The 15,569-nt window shown below is 42.0% G+C and overlaps 1 protein-coding gene across 6 annotated transcripts in view; it reads left to right on the forward strand.

The window, feature by feature from the left end:
• Positions 1-4,853, forward strand: part of TMEM50B (transmembrane protein 50B) — a 36,855-nt gene extending 32,002 nt beyond the window's left edge. For all 6 annotated transcript variants that reach the window (XM_010862286.1, XM_010862285.1, XM_010862283.1 and 3 more), the window contains one exon: positions 3,368-4,853. In XM_010862286.1, the coding sequence (XP_010860588.1) occupies positions 3,368-3,413 (46 nt within the window). In that variant the 3' untranslated portion in view covers positions 3,414-4,853. The remainder of the gene's footprint in view (positions 1-3,367) is intronic.
• The last annotated feature ends 10,716 nt before the right edge of the window (positions 4,854-15,569 follow it).

Consider the following 15,569-nt stretch of genomic DNA (forward strand, 5'->3'; position numbering starts at 1 on the left):
GAAACATGGATAAATCTACAGTGTATAAAACTTATTTTAAAACGTGAAAGTTCTACTATTGCATAAAAGCATACATAAACCACTTAATTAGGGGCCCTGCTATATGCCAAGACCTAAGCTGGATGCTTTATGTATGTTAACTTTTTAAATTCCCGTGTAATTGTCTTAAGTATGTGAACCAGATGGTGCTCCTATTTTATCAATGAGAAAATAAGACTCAGAGGCTTACTTAAGTTCACTTAATAAGCAAATGCAGAACAGAGATTTGGACCCACCAGACTGCTGTTGCCATAGGCTGTGTTTTGTTAAGAAGCCATATCATGCACCTTCAGTTAAAAAAAAAAAATTAGAATTAATACATAATATGCATGTCATATACAAAACCTGATTGGGGAATTAAACTTTTTTTTTAAGTTTTTAAAGATAACTTTAAGTAAAATAATAAAATGATCAGAAGTGCTTTTTAGGGGTAATCTTCTATAAAGCTTCCAAAATGAAGCCTGTATCCTTTGCTTTTTGAGATGAAAATGTCTTTTAGTGTAAAGATAGGTAGGTACTTTGGGCATCATTTATAAAATTACACCCCTTACCCTACTCCTCACTCACTGAAGCATTAAGATCTAAGTGTTGAAGAAGTTTGTTTTTGTCATTGGTTTTAAGGAGTTGGATTATGGAGGGCTATGGTGTCGTTTTCTTCATATTTCTTCTGTTTGGGGTTCACTGAGTTTCTTGGATCTGTGGATTTATAGTTTTCACCATACTTGGAATCTTTTCAGACAGTATTTCCTCAGATCTTTTTTTCTGTCCACCCTTCCCTCCTGGGTTCCAGCTATACACGTAGTAGGCTGCTAGATGTTGTTCCACAGCTCACTGGTGCTTCGTTCTTTGCGTGCTTTTTTCCTACCTCTCCACCACCGCTCTTCTGCCCACCAAGTGTTCTTCTCTTTTCTTGTTTTCTCTCTGTGTTTCATTTGGGTTAGTTTCCAGTGTTATATCTTTAAATTCACTGATGTCTGCTTCCATCACATCTAATCTATTACTCCCATCCAGTGTGCTTTTCATCTCAGATATTGTATTTTTCATCTCTGTTAACTTGATTTGGGCATTTATTTTTTTCACCATTTCCACGTCTCTCCCTAACATGCTTATGCTTTTCCTCTGTCTTCTTGAACATAAGAAGTATGTTTATAACTATTTCAATGTCCTTGTCTAATTGTATCAATTCTCAGTCTGTTTCTGTTGATTACTTTTGTTTCCTTTTTTCATTCTGGGTCTGAAGCTCTGTTTGCTCTTTGCTGGTAGCTGACTGGGAGCTGGACTTTTGGGTGTTCCTTTAAATGTTTTTGAGCTTTGTTCTGAATGCAGCTCAGTCATTTGGAAACGCGTTGATCCTTTGGATCTTGCTTTTAAGCTTTGTTAGGCAGGCCCAGAGCAGCTCTAGGGCCCCCTTGCTAAGGCAGAGAGCACTTCTCAGTGTTCTTCCTGATGCCGCATGTGTTCTGAGGTGTTCACTCTGCTATGAGATTGTGAGGTATTCCCAGCCCTTTGGGAGCTCTGGGAATGGTTCTTTCCAATGTTTCCTTCCCTTTTCTTGGGTAGTTTCCACACACGCATCTACTGTCAGTACTCGGCAGAAGCCCATGGGACCCTACCCTCTAGCTCTCTGTCCTCCACCTTGAACACTCTGGCTGCTCAGCCTCCCGGAACTCTCGACACTGTCTCGACTCTGCTCACCTCAGGAGACCCCTGTGCCTGGGCTCCCTCTTACTGCACCGCGGCTGGGGCACTCTTGGTTGTGAAAGACGTGTGACTGTTTCTGCGTCTTGTGACTGTATTTCTTGGCACATGACTGACACCCTTCTGGGAATACATTGAATTTGCACAAAGATGTCTTAGGCACTGTTTCGAGATCAAATTTAAATTCAGATTCAGCCCTTTGCAGGGGCAGATGAGCCTGTGTAAATGACAGTTGGTTGAACAGAAACCTTGTGTGTGTAAAGGCCTGTGCTCAACGTGGGCAGTGGCTGCTGCACCAGCTGTGTGCTCCGCCCAGAGGCCAGCAAGTTACGCAGCCAGCCACGCTTCCCGTGTGCCAGGCCTTTTCTGAGTGCAGAGGGCAGCTCCTCCTCCTCCTCTGTTTGCTGTGCCTGCTGGTCCGCCACGCCCTGGCCACTCACCGTTGAAGTTTCTTAAGGTTCTGCTCTAGGCCTCTTCTCGACTCCTTCCCTCTCTCGATGAGGTCCTTTTTGCTGGGGACTTCAGTTAGTACCTGTGTGCCAGGGAGCCACAGATGTCTGTCTCTGTGTCTAAACCATGTATTGGATTCTTACTTATCCCTTCCTGAGTGGCTGATGTTTCAAATCTAACACAGCCAGTGTACCCAGAGCTCAAACTCCTGGTCCCAGAGTGTGTTATCTTTCTGGCCTTTCCTTCTTCCCCTCATGCCTTGCTGAGGTAATTATTTCTTCCTTTCCTCTCTCTCCTCCTCCCTTCCTTCCTCCTCTCCTCCCTGCCTCCCCCCAGGTCTTCAGGGCTGTGGCAGCTTTTCTCTAGTTGTGGAGAGTGGGGGCTGCTCTTGCTGGTGGTGTGTGGGCTTCTCACTGCGGTGGCCGCTTCTGTTGCAGGGTGTGAGCTCTAGGTGCGTGGGCTCAGTAGTTGTGGCGCATACGCTTAGATGCCCCGTGGCATATGGGATCTTCCCAAACTGGGGATCGAACCCATGTTGCTGCATTACCAGGTGGATTCTTAACCACTGGACCACCCCGGAAGTCCCACACTCCCTTTCTTTTAGATCTCAGTTCAGTCATCACTTCCTTAGGAAAACCTTGACCTCTAACTAGGTCTGATCCTTGTATTTCTCTCTCTTGGTCCCATGGGTATCACTGAGTTGGGATTTGGTTTTCTCCCACTGGTGAGCACATTTGTCTAGTTTTGGCTCACAGTCCCATTCCCAGTGCTTAGCCAGGTGCCTCATGCCCAGCCAGCACTCTGTACAGTAACTTTCTGTAAATGAATGAAGAATTGCGTCATGGTCTGTTTTAGGATGCTTCAGTTTTTGTAGCTCAGATATTGTAGAACCCTAGAGATGTGAATGACCTTATTGCTGGCCACGATGAGAAATGTGCTCTTTCCTTTACTGGTGTCCTATCCAGTAACTTCAGGCTTTAAGAAGATATTAAACTCAGCCATGAGGTCCACAGACTGCTTTATAAAACAAGCAAATTCAGACCAACAGCACCACAGTCTTTAATTTTAGAAGCTGATAGAAAGGATCAGTGAGGTACCCATCAAAGCATATTTAGAAAATGAATTCTCTATTGTGTTTCTATGTGATTTTACCTCACGATTTATTTTAATATCTTTCCAGCACTCTGATCTACAAATTTGGAAGAACTGAAGAGCTGTGGACCTGAGATCACTTCTCAAATCACGTTTTCCTTTTGTTATATTCTATCTGTAGATAATTTTTTATTTCAGTATAGTTTACATATTGCCAAATGGAATAGATTGTACATTAAATGTTTTGTCTCTTTACACTTTTATGTAAAGCCCTGAGTTTTTAAATGGTTTTATGAAATTTCTGTCCTTTTTTTTTTTCATTGAATTAGATTGTTAATATGTACATAGTGTAAGACTATATAGATGAGATGAGGAGTGTCAGTTTTTTTATTCTTGAAGACTTAAAGCTTAATCTGTTCCCTGAGCCAGGGTTGTATCATCATGGTCATTGTAGCATTAACTACTTTGCCTGATTTTCAAAGATGTGCAAAAAATACAGTTCCACATATCTGAAATAAGCACTGAGCCATTAAAAGGGGTATTTTAGCAAGTTGTAATTTATTTTGGCTTAAAAATTAGATTTTTTTTAAAGGAAAAATGTTTGTTCTTATGTATAAAAAAAGTGGACTTTTATATGAAGATTTTTAAAAATGCCCGAAGGACTAGTTTGAAAATCTGTTCTAAAAAACAATTCCTCTACTAAGACTTTATTTGAGAAAGGGTAATACATGGTCGCATAAGCTCAGTTTTACACGGCTGATGTAAAAAGATTGGTAGGCAGCTCAGCAACATGCTTCTTAACAAAAGCAGCTTAAACCGTTGTCGTTTGACAACCTACTATTATCTGATGTTACCGAATTCTGTATCAAGCAAGTTTGAAGACAACTGCAGTTTAAAAGCATGAACCATATAACAAAAAGTGGAATAATTAGATTCAGGATAAAAGCACTCTTCCCAAAGGGGATCCTCATGACCTAGTGAAAAATTAGGCGTTTCGTCCACTCAGTGACTTGACTGCAGGTCTGTCTTTGCTTGAGCTCTCAAAACATGAGGTGAACTCTCCCTGCCAAATACATCTTTAACCTGAAAGTTCTTACTCCAGTTGAAAGCTTCTTTTGCTGAGTATGAAATACTGTATTTGCACTATGTGTATTCCCTTGAGAGATTTCAAAGGGAGAGCTGGGTCTTTATTTCTACTTTGGCTTTCCTTTGTTTTTTTTGTTGCACTTTTCAACAGGTTTTTTGTTGTTGTTGCACTTTTTTCCTCCAGAGGGACTTTTCTAGAGCCTTTTGTTGTAAGACAGAATAGTATTAGTGATATTATATGCAGCTTCTAACAAAAGCCGTGTTTTGCTTTTGTTAACGTCTCTCCTCTCTGAGGTTTTACCGCGCACAGAGTATGAAGCAGTTGTGGAATGCTGTGCCTTTGTCTGATATCATCTTGTTTAATCACTTTCTCTTTGTTGTTTTTTCCTTCAAAAATACCGTCTGGCTTCCAATAAACTGTAAGACTAATTACATGTTTCCACTCCCTTGTAACTTGTTGCAATAAATATTACTTCTCACACATTGTAATATTGTTAAATCTGTTGGAGAAAACAAACTCTACAATTTGGCTTGCTGCTCAGGTTTCAGTCATTCCCAGTGGACCTGGTCAAAGAAGTGACTTCCCTTTACAAAATCTATATATATATATAGATTGCCTGTTGGGCTCAGGGGACACAACCGCTCAGCTTGTGAGATTCTAGCTCCCTGGCCAGGGCTCAAACCTGGGCCCTCAGCAGTGAAAATGGGGAGTCCTGACCACTGGACCAGCAGTGAGCTCCCAGGAGAAATATATTCTTCTCAGATTTATGAGGTGCTAGTGTGAAGGCTCAGACAAGGCGATGGCACCCCACTCTAGTGCTCTTGCCTGGAAAATCCCATGGATGGAGGAGCCTGGTGGGTTGCAGTCCATGGGGTCGAGGAGGGTCAGACATGACTGAGTGATTTCACTTTCCCTTTTCACTTTCATGCATTGGAAAAGGAAATGGCAACCCACTCCAGTGTTCTTGCCTGGAGAATCCCAGGGACGGGGGAGCCTCGTGGGGTCAGACACGACTGAAGCGACTTAGCAGCAGTAGCAGCAGCAGTGTGAAGGCTAATGAAGGGAAGGCTGACTGAAATAGTGGCTGCTTTTTCTATTTTTGACTCTGTCATGAATTTGTTTTTTAATTGGGAGCAAATCACTTGATTTCCCTGTTTGTTTCCTCATTAAAAAAAAAAGATAATGTTAGTATCCACTCCTATCAGACACTGTCAGAATAGACTCCTTTGTAAACCTTTAAAGGTACATGTGATTCCCTTAAAATCTCCCTGCTAACACAGGTTCAGTGGCTATTGAATCCAAGTGTCTTTTGGTGTTTTGTGTAGGACCAACATCACCAGAGCATTATATGTTATTAATTACACTGTTTCTGAGTCCTCGTTGTATACTTTGGGTTGTTGCTGTAGATGCTGCATCTTTCCATTATATAAATTTTTGACGTGTATCAATGTAATGAGGTAGCAGAGATTGCAGACTGGAAGATCAGTGCCTTATAGCATTTGCTGCTTGTGCAAGAAACCCCAGGGTGTTTGACATGTGTGTTAGTCACTCAGTCGTGTCTGACTCTTTGCGACCCTATGGGCTATAGCCCGCCAGACTTCTCTATCTATAGGGTTCTCCAGGCAAGAGTACTATCGTGGGTAGCCATTCCCTTCAGAAGATCTTCCCGACCCAGGGATCGAACCTTGGTCTCTTGCATTGCAGGCAGATTCTTTACCATTTGAGCTACAGGGAAGTCCTTTTTTTTTTTTTTTTTAGTGTTTGACATAGATGCATTGAACTCAGGTTCGCTGTAGTTTTCCATGATGGGAGGGTTTTCAAACATAATGTTAACTCTGACCGCCCCGCCCCGTTTTTTTTTTTTTTCTATTGCTTTTTTTTTAAGCAATTTCATTGCTCTGTTTTGTATTTAATTGGCTCATATCAAACATCAAATCTCTGCCAACCTTATTGATTTATCCCTTTTTTTTTTCCTGTACTCTATCACCACACACTCATTTTGATTTTGTTTAAAGTTTATAAAAATGACGGGCTACTGTTAGACAGTTTCATCTCAAATAACACCCTAATAAATCCTGAGGGATAAACATCTGATGCTAATTTTATCCCTCTCTAACAGTCACATTTGATTTTAACAGCCTGTGCTCTTATTTCAGAGCACTCTCTTCACTGTATCATCTATTCAAACTGGGAGGATTGAAGTAGAAATTATTATTTTAGTCCCTTTGTTGATTGTTTTTCTTATTTCTTTGAAAACAAAGGAGTAGCCTAACATGATGGATAGGTTGAATGCTTTTCTGAAAAATTACTGAGGAAAATCAGAACATGCTCATTTAATCCCAGAACAGTTCTTTTTTAAGGAAATTATGATGCCATCTTTGTTTTCACAGTCCACCCCCATTTTCCTGTAAATAGCCTTTATTATGGTTGCATTTTATTTAAAATGAACTATATATCCATCCTGGTTCTTTCATACCTAAAGACAGTGAACTTTTCTGTTCTTCCCCTGCTCTCAATTTCATTTGGACCAAACCCAAAATATTTCTCCACCTCTTCTTTTTCCTTCCCCCATGCTTTAAGCTTTCAAGCTTTCCAAGTCCAGTCAATTGTCTTGCTTTAAAAATAATTTTTATTTACTTACTTTGGGCTGTGCTGGGTCTTGGCTGCTGTGCGGGCTTTTTCTAGTTGCAGCCAGCGAGGGCCCCTCTCTGGTTGCAGTGTATGGGCTGCTCATTGCAGAGCAGGGGCTCGAGGCACGTGGACTCAGTAGCTGCGGCTCCCAGGCTCTAGAGCACAGGCTCAGTGGTTGTGGCACTGGAGCTTTGTTGCCCTGTGGCATGTGGCATCTTCCCCGGTCAAGGATCAAAGCCGTGTCTCCTGCATTGGCAGGCAGATTCTTTACCACTGAGCCACCAGGAAAGCCCCAGTCAGTTCTCCTTTGCTGTAGAATCTGTAGAGCCTCCCCAAGACCAAATTAGTGAGTTCTGAATCTTTGCTCCTGATGGAAATGCTGGGTTAGGTGAGCTTTTGGCCACAACATTTTCCTCAGCCATCAATACATAACCTTGCTTCATGTGTGTTTCTACTTAAAAACACCTTGTTTAAATGTAGTTGATTCACAGCCTTGAGCGCAAAGCAACACTATACCTTACGCCTGAAGGAAGCTTCTAACTCACGCATTTTTTTCCCTGCTAGCATTTGTGAAGAACCTTCTATGCCCTGTGTATGGTCTCATTTCACCCTCACAATTGGAGGTAGGAACTTTTATTGGAGAGGTGAAGGGACTTGCCCACGGATCGGAGTCATGGCTCAGGCCCTTTGTTCCTGAGTGCGAAGTCCTCTCCTCAGCCAGCATTTCTGAACTGCCCTAGAACCTTGGCATTTCTTTAGGAAAAGATGTACAGTGGTCAAAGAAGCTTGGAGGACCTTTGGTTGAACTAGGTTAAAATTTTTTTTTTTCCTGTAAAGTTCCTTTCTTAGAGCTTTTTATAAAATGTGTCCTGTATTTTTTAGGAATGAACTATCAATTCTATGGGCTGCCCTGGTAGCTTAGTGGTAAAGAATCTGCCTGCCAATGCAGGAGACTCAGGTTCAATCCCTGGGTCTGGAAGATCCCTGGAGAAGCAAATAGCAACCCACTCTGTATTCTTACTGGATAGTCACATGGACAGGGTAGCCTGGCAGGCCACAGTCTCAGTTCAGTTCAGTTGCTCAGTGGCGTCCAGCTCTTTGCAACTCCATGGACTGCAGCATGCCAGGCCTCCCTGTCCATCACCAACTCCCAGAGTTTACTCAGACTCATGTCTGTTGAGTCAGTGATGCCATCCAACCATCTCATCCTCTGTCGTCCCCTTCTCCTCCCGCCTTCAATCTTTCCCAGCATCAGGGTCTTTTCAAATGAGTCAGTTCTTTGCATCAAGTGGCCACAGTATTGGAGTTTCAGCATAAGCATCAGTCTGTGGGGTCCCAAAGAGTTGGACACGACTGAGTGACTGAGTACGCACTTCCCCAGTAGCATATTGGACACCTGACCTGAGCGGCTCATCTTCCAGTGTCATATCTTTTTGCCTTTTCACACTGCCCATGGGGTTCTCTGGATAAGAATACTGGAGTGGTTTGGCATTCCATCCTCCAGTGGACCGTGTTTTGTCATTACTCTCCACTATGACCCACCTTTTTTTTTTTTTTTTAATGTTTATTAACACCAAAAACATTTTGCATTGGGGTATAGCTGATTAACAATGTTGTTATAGTTTTAGGTGAACAATGAAGGGACTCAGATGTACATACACATGTATCCCATGTCTTGGGTGGCCCTGCACGGCGTGGCTCTTAGCTTCACTGAGTTACGCAAGCCCCTTCACCACAAGGCCGTGATCAATGGACGGGGTTTAGATTGCTTTACTTTTCCCTAATTCTGCCACTGCCACTTACTAGCTGTGTGAGCCCCACGCTGTTTGAGAATTGACAGAAGGAAATGCCTCGTGGTGCCTGCAAACAGTAAATGATAAATAAAGCTGGGTCCTTCTTTCCCTGGTGGCTCTGCCTGAAGGCGTTTTTCCTTTGTCATTTGATGGGTTTTTAGCCTTTGGTCACAAGGTGGCGTGCCATCTTAAGACAGCAAACGAGACACAGATGTAAAGAACAGACTGTTGGACTCTGTGGGAGAAGGCGAGGGTGGGATGATTTGAGAGAATAGCACTGAAACATGTACATTACCATATGTGAAATAGATCACCAGTCCAGGTTTGATGCATGAGACAGGGTGCTCAGGGCTGGTAAACTGGGATGACCCTGAGAGATGGGATGGGGAGGGAGGTGGGAGGAGGGTTCAGGATGGAGGACACATGTATACCCGTGGCTGATTCATGTTAATGTATGGCAAAAACCACTACAATATTGTAATTAGCCTCCAATTAAAATTTAAAAATAAATAAAAAATTTATAAAGATATATAATTTAAAGTCAGAAAAAAAAAGAATCTGGAGACGTTTGTTTTTTTGAGCCTGCCAGTGGTTTTTTTTCTTTCTCTTGTAGTAGATTTAACACAGGTTTAGTCATTTTATATAGGGTTTTAGATGATAGTATATGCCTCTCCAATTCTTATATATATATATATATATATAGGCTGCACTGGGTCTTGGTTGCTGCCTGCAGGGAGCAGGCGCTACCGTCTAATTGCCGTGAATGGGGTTTTTATGGTGGCTTTGCTGGTTGACGAGCACAGGCTCTAGGGCGCGAGGCCTTCCGTCGTTGCTGCATGTGGGTTCTGTAGTTGCGGTTCCTGGGCTCTAGAGTGCGGGATCAGTAGTTAGTTGCCCTGTGGCATGTGGGATCCCTGGTCCAGGGATCGAAGCTGTGTCTCCTGCATTGCCAGGCAGATCCTTAACCACTGTCCAACCATGGAAGCCCCCTCTTCAATTGTTTAAGCTGCAGAAAATAGGATATTTTAAATTTCTACAAGAGTAGCAAGGCAAGCCTTCTGGAACCCTGTGGATTATGCCAGTGCAGAGATCAGCAAATCTTTGACATGGGAGCACCTTATCCAGGTGACAAGAGGGATTCAGTATGAGGCAAAGTGTATTTACTTCTGTTAACGAAAGTTAGGAGTGTAGAGATTGACTTATTTTGAAATAGCTTCAGACTTACAGGAAAGTTGCAAAAATAACTCAGAATTCTAGCTTCCCCAGATGGTAACATTTTACCACAATCGCTTTAGTCTTTTTTTTTCTGAGACATTTGACAGTATGCTGCAGACAAGATGCCTCTTTACTCGTGAATACTTCGGTGTATTTCTGCAAATCACAACTGTTCTACAATACCAAAATCAGGAAGTTACCATTGATAGAGCACTAAGCACTTCATTTGAATTTTGTCAAGTGCCCCACTCGTATGCTTTATAGTAAAGAAAAATAAGGTTTTTTTCCGGTCCAGAATCCAGTCTGTGATCACGCATTGCATTTAGTTGCCATGGCCCTTTAGTGGCTCTTTTTTAAAAAATAATTTTATTTATTTACTTTTGGCCGTACTAGGTCTTCGTTGCTGCGCGGGTTTTCTCTAGTTGCCGAGAGCAAGGGCTGCTCTCTAGTTGCGGCGCACCGGCTTCTCATTTCGGTGGCTTCTCATCGTGGAGCACGGCGTCTAGAGTACCGGCTCAGTAGCTGTGGCGCTTGGGCTTAGTTGTTCCACGGCATGTAGGATCCCAGATCAGGGATTGAATCCGTGTCTACCGCATATGTAGGCGGATTCGTTACCATGAGCCACCAGGGAAGCCCCCTTTTGCTGTGCTGTGCTTAGTTGCTCAGTCATGTCCAATTCTTTGCGACCCCGTGGGCGGGTCCCCATGGCGACCCCATAGCCTGCCAGGCTCCTCTGTCCATGGGGACTCTCCAGGCAAGAATACTGGAGTGGGTCACCATTTCCTTTTCCAGGGGATCTTCCCAACCCAGGGATCAGGTCTCCTTCATTGATAAAGAATCAGGTCAGATTCTTTACCAGCTGAGCCACAGGGAAGCCCCCTTAGTGGCTATTAACTTGGGACAACTTCAGCCTTTGTCATTCATGACTAGGTTTTTGGTTTTTGTTTTTTGCAGTGTCTAGACCATGGAGATGAAATGGTGACTTCACCTCCATTTACAATGGCCCAGTATTATTTTATCCCATGTGTATAACCGCTCATATCACTGAAAGACTATAATGGCTATTATTTTGTAAAATTATTTATTCACTGTTTTTGGCTGTGCTAGGTCTTTCTCTAGTTGCTGCAAGCAGGGACTCCTCTCTATTTGCAGTGCCCGGACTTCTTATTGCTGTGGGTTCTCCTGTTGTGAAGCAACGACGTGCGGGCTTCAGTAGTTGAGTGCATCAGCTGAGTTGCCCCCAGGCATGTGGGATCTTCCCAGACAAGGGACTGAACCTGTGTTCCCTGCAGCATTCTTAACCACTGGACCACCAGGGAAGTCCATGACGAGGTATTTTTGAAGAATGCAGACCAACTGTTGTGTAGAATGCCCCTCAATTTTGGTTTGTCTGATGTTCCGTTGTGATTAAATTCAGGTTATGCAGTTTTGGCAGGAATAACATAGATGTTACATTTTCATGACATCAAAGCAAGCATACATCTGTCCCCGTCCTGGTGTTTTTAACTTTGCTTGCCTGCTCAAGGTGGGGTCTACCAGGTATCTCTACCGTAAAGAAGCTATTTTTCTCCTTTATAATTTTAAAAGTACTTTGTGGGAGGGGAGACTGATTAAGTCAAATAGAACAAATTCAGTGTACTTTTTACTAACAGCATTGTGTAGACTTGAACTAAAGTGACCCTGTGATATGTGGAGGAGATAAATAATTTGTGTCTAACAAGTTACAATCTTTATAAGTGGTTCTTGTCTGGTTGAAGAAAAACCCAGGTGCAGCAGGGAGAGAGGATTTAACCTCACCCTGAAATCTGCCTGTTTTCAGTCTCTACCATCCTGGTGTCTCTTGCGCCAGAGCACTGAGCTTTCATTTTATAAAAAATTCCTGATATTATTTCATTATAAAAAGGAATATTCTCCAGAAAATGGCTGGAAAACATAAGAGTAAAAAGAAGAAATTCACATTACTGTCTAAAGTCTACTAATGAAAAAAATAAATAAAGTCTACTAATGGCTTTTGGGTGTGTAATATGTTTTAAATCTGATTTTGCATGTTCGCATGGAAACTCACTATTAATTTTGACAGTTTTTCAAGAAGAAGTTCTAAGTCTCAAAGGAACCAAATACTTTGTATTCTGTGTATATACAGGGCACCACTGGGGTCGTGCAGTGCACAGTCTGTGCAGATGTACACACGGCTAAGACTGTTGGTGCTGTGTTCATCTTTCACTTGTAGCGTGGGGCTAGCCACTTGAGAAGGGTTTGGGTACCCAGAGTTACACACAGTCATACTGAGGTTCACAGCAACACTTCAGAAAGGAGTTAGTCAAGAAGCACGTCAATTTAATTGATGAATTAAATTTTATGCTGGGCCCTTTACTTGCCTGTTGGCAAGGACTCAGAGTCCTATCTGGGCTCATCAGCTCTTGGAGGTCCTAGGTTTTCGCTCTTGCTCTCAACTACAAACAGGACACTTATCCTCAGGGATATGAAATCAAATAGTTCTATTCACCTGAATGCAAAAATGAAGTAAGCCTAATTTATGTGTGTGTGTGTGCTTAGTTGCTCAGTTGTGTCCAACTCTTTGCAACCCCATGGGCTGTAGCCCACCAGGCTCTTCTGTACATGGGGATTCTCCAGGCAAGAATCCTGGAGTGGGTTGCCATGCCCTCCTCCAGGGGATCTTCCCAACCCAGGGATTGAACTCAGATCTCCAGCATTGCAGGCAGATTCTTTACCATCTGAGCCACCAGGGAAGCAGTCTAATTCATGTTCATTATAAATTATTAATTCACATCACTAATTAATTAAAGTGTAATATAATTACTTTAATTGATTATATTAATTTCACTAGTTAATATATTTTGCAAGTGATTATGTTTTCTATTTTTTTAAACACCAAAAACATTTTGTTCTGGGGTGTAGCTGATTGACAATGTTGTGAACAGTGAAGGGATTGCATCATACATATGCATGTATCCATTCTCCCCCAAACCACCCTCCCATCCAGGCTGGCACATAAGATTGAGCAGAGTTCCATGTGCTATATAATAGATCCTTGTTGGTTGTCCATTTTAAATATAGCAGTGTGTACATAACCTTCCCAAAGTCTTTAACTATCCCTTATCCCCCTGGTAACCATGAGTTTGTTTTCCGTGAGTCTCTTTCTGTTTCTTAAGTAAATTCATTTGTATCATTTCTTTGTAGATTCCACATATAAAGGATGTCATATTACATTTCTCTCTCCCTGACTTAACTTCACTCAATATGAAACTCTCTAGATCAATCTATGTTGCTGCAAATGGCCTTATTTCATTCTTTTTAACAGCTGAGTAATATTCCACTGGGCAAGAATCCCTTAGAAGAAATGGAGTAGCCCTCATAGTCAACAAAAGAGTCAGAAATGCAGTACTTGGATGCAATCTCAAAATCGACAGAATAATCTCTGTTCGTTTCCAAGGCAAACCATTCAATATCACAGTAATCCAAGTCTATGCCCCAACCAGTAAAGCTGAAGAAGCTGAAATTGAACAGTTCTATGAAGACCTACAAGACCTTCTAGAACTAACACCCCCAAAAAATGTCCTTTTCATCACAGGGGACTGGAATGCAAAAGTAGGAAGTCAAGAGATACCTGGAGTAACAGGCAAATTTGGCCTTGGAGTACAAAACGAAGCAGGGCAAAGGCTAACAGTTTTTCCAGGAGAACACACTGGTCATGGCAAACACCCTCTTCCAACAACACAAGAAAAGACTCCACACATTGTCATCACCAGATGGTCAATACCAAAATCAGATTGATCATATTCTTTGCAACCAAAGAAGGAGAAGCTCTATACAGTCAGCAAAAACAAGACCAGAAGCTAACTGTGGCTCAGATCATGAACTCCTTATTGCCAAATTCAGATTTAAATTGAAGTAAGTAGGGAAAACCACTAGACTGTTCAGGTATGACCTAAATCAAATCCCTTATGATTTACACAGTAGAAGTGACAAATAGATTCAGGGATTAGATCTGATAGACTGCCTGAAGAACTATGGGTGGAGGTTCATAACACTGTACAGGAGGCAGTGATCAAAATCATCCCCAAGAAAAAGAAATGCAAAAAGGCAAAATGGTTCTCTGAAGAGGCCTTACAAATAGCTGAGAAGAGAAGTGAAAGGCAAAGAGGAAAAGGAAAGATCTATCCATAGGAATGCAAGGAGACATAAGAAAGTCTTAAGTGAACAGTGCAAAGAAATAGAGGAAAACAACAGAATGGGAAAGACTAGAGATCACTTCAAGAAAATTAGAGATACCAAGGGAACATTTCATGCAAAGATGGGCTTGATAAAGAATAGAAATGGTATGGACCTAACAGAGGCAGAAGATAATAAGAAGAGGTGGCAAGAATACACAGAAGAACTATACAAAAAAGGTCTTAATGATGGTATGGTCATTCACATACAGCCAGACATCCTGGAATATGAAGTCAAATGGGCCTTCAGAAGCATCACTACAAAGTTAGTGGAGGTGATGGATTTCCAATTGAGCTATTTCAAATCCTAAAGGATGGTGCTGTGAAAGTGCTGCACTCAATATGCCAGCAAAGTTGGAAAACGCCGCAGTGGCCACAGGACTGGAAAAGGTCAGTTTTCATTCCAATCCCAAAGAAAGGCAATGCCAAAAAAAAAATCCAAACTACTGCACAATTGCACTCATCTCACACACTAGCAAACTAATGCTCAAAATTCTCGAAGCCAGGCTTCAACAGTACATGAACCATGAACTTCCAGATGTTCAAGCTGGCTTTAGAAAAGGCAGAGGAACCAGAGATCAAATTGCCAACATCCGCTGGATCATCGAAAAAGTAAGAGAGTTCCCGAAAAACATCTGTTTCTGCTTTATTGACTACGCCAAAAGCGTTTGACTGTGTGGATCACAACAAACTGTGGAAAATTCTGAAAGAGATAGGAATACCAGACCACCTGACCTGCCTCCTGAGAAATCTGTATGCAGGTCAAGAAGCAACACTTAGAACTGGACATGGAAAAACAGACTGGTTCCAAACAGAAAGGAGTATGTCAAAGCTGCATATTGCTTAACTGCTTATTAAACAATGATTATTTAACTTATATTCAGAGTACATCACATGAAATGCCAGCTGGATGAAGCAAAAGCTGGAATCAAGATTGCCAAGAAAAATATCAAGATATGCAGATGACACCACCCTTATGGCAGAAAGCGGAGAACTAAAGAGCCTCTTGATGAAAATGAAAGAGGAGAGTGAAAAAGTTGGCTTAAAACTCAACATTCAGAAAACTAAGATCATAGCATCCAGTCCCATCACTTCATGGCAAATAGATGGGGAAACAATGGGAACAGTGAGATACTGTATTTTGGGGGGCTCCAAAATCACTGCAGATGATGACTGCAGCCATGAAATTAAAAGACATTTGCTCCTTGGAAGAAAAGCTATGACCAAGCTAGACAGCATATTAAAAAGCAGAGACTACTTTGCTCACAAAGGTCCGTCTAGTCAAAGCTATGGTTTTTCCAGTAGTCATGTATGGGTGTGAGAGTTGGACTG

This window comes from Bison bison, unplaced genomic scaffold (assembly GCF_000754665.1).
Source record: "Bison bison bison isolate TAMUID 2011002044 unplaced genomic scaffold, Bison_UMD1.0 scf7180017864481, whole genome shotgun sequence".
NCBI lineage: Eukaryota > Metazoa > Chordata > Mammalia > Artiodactyla > Bovidae > Bison > Bison bison.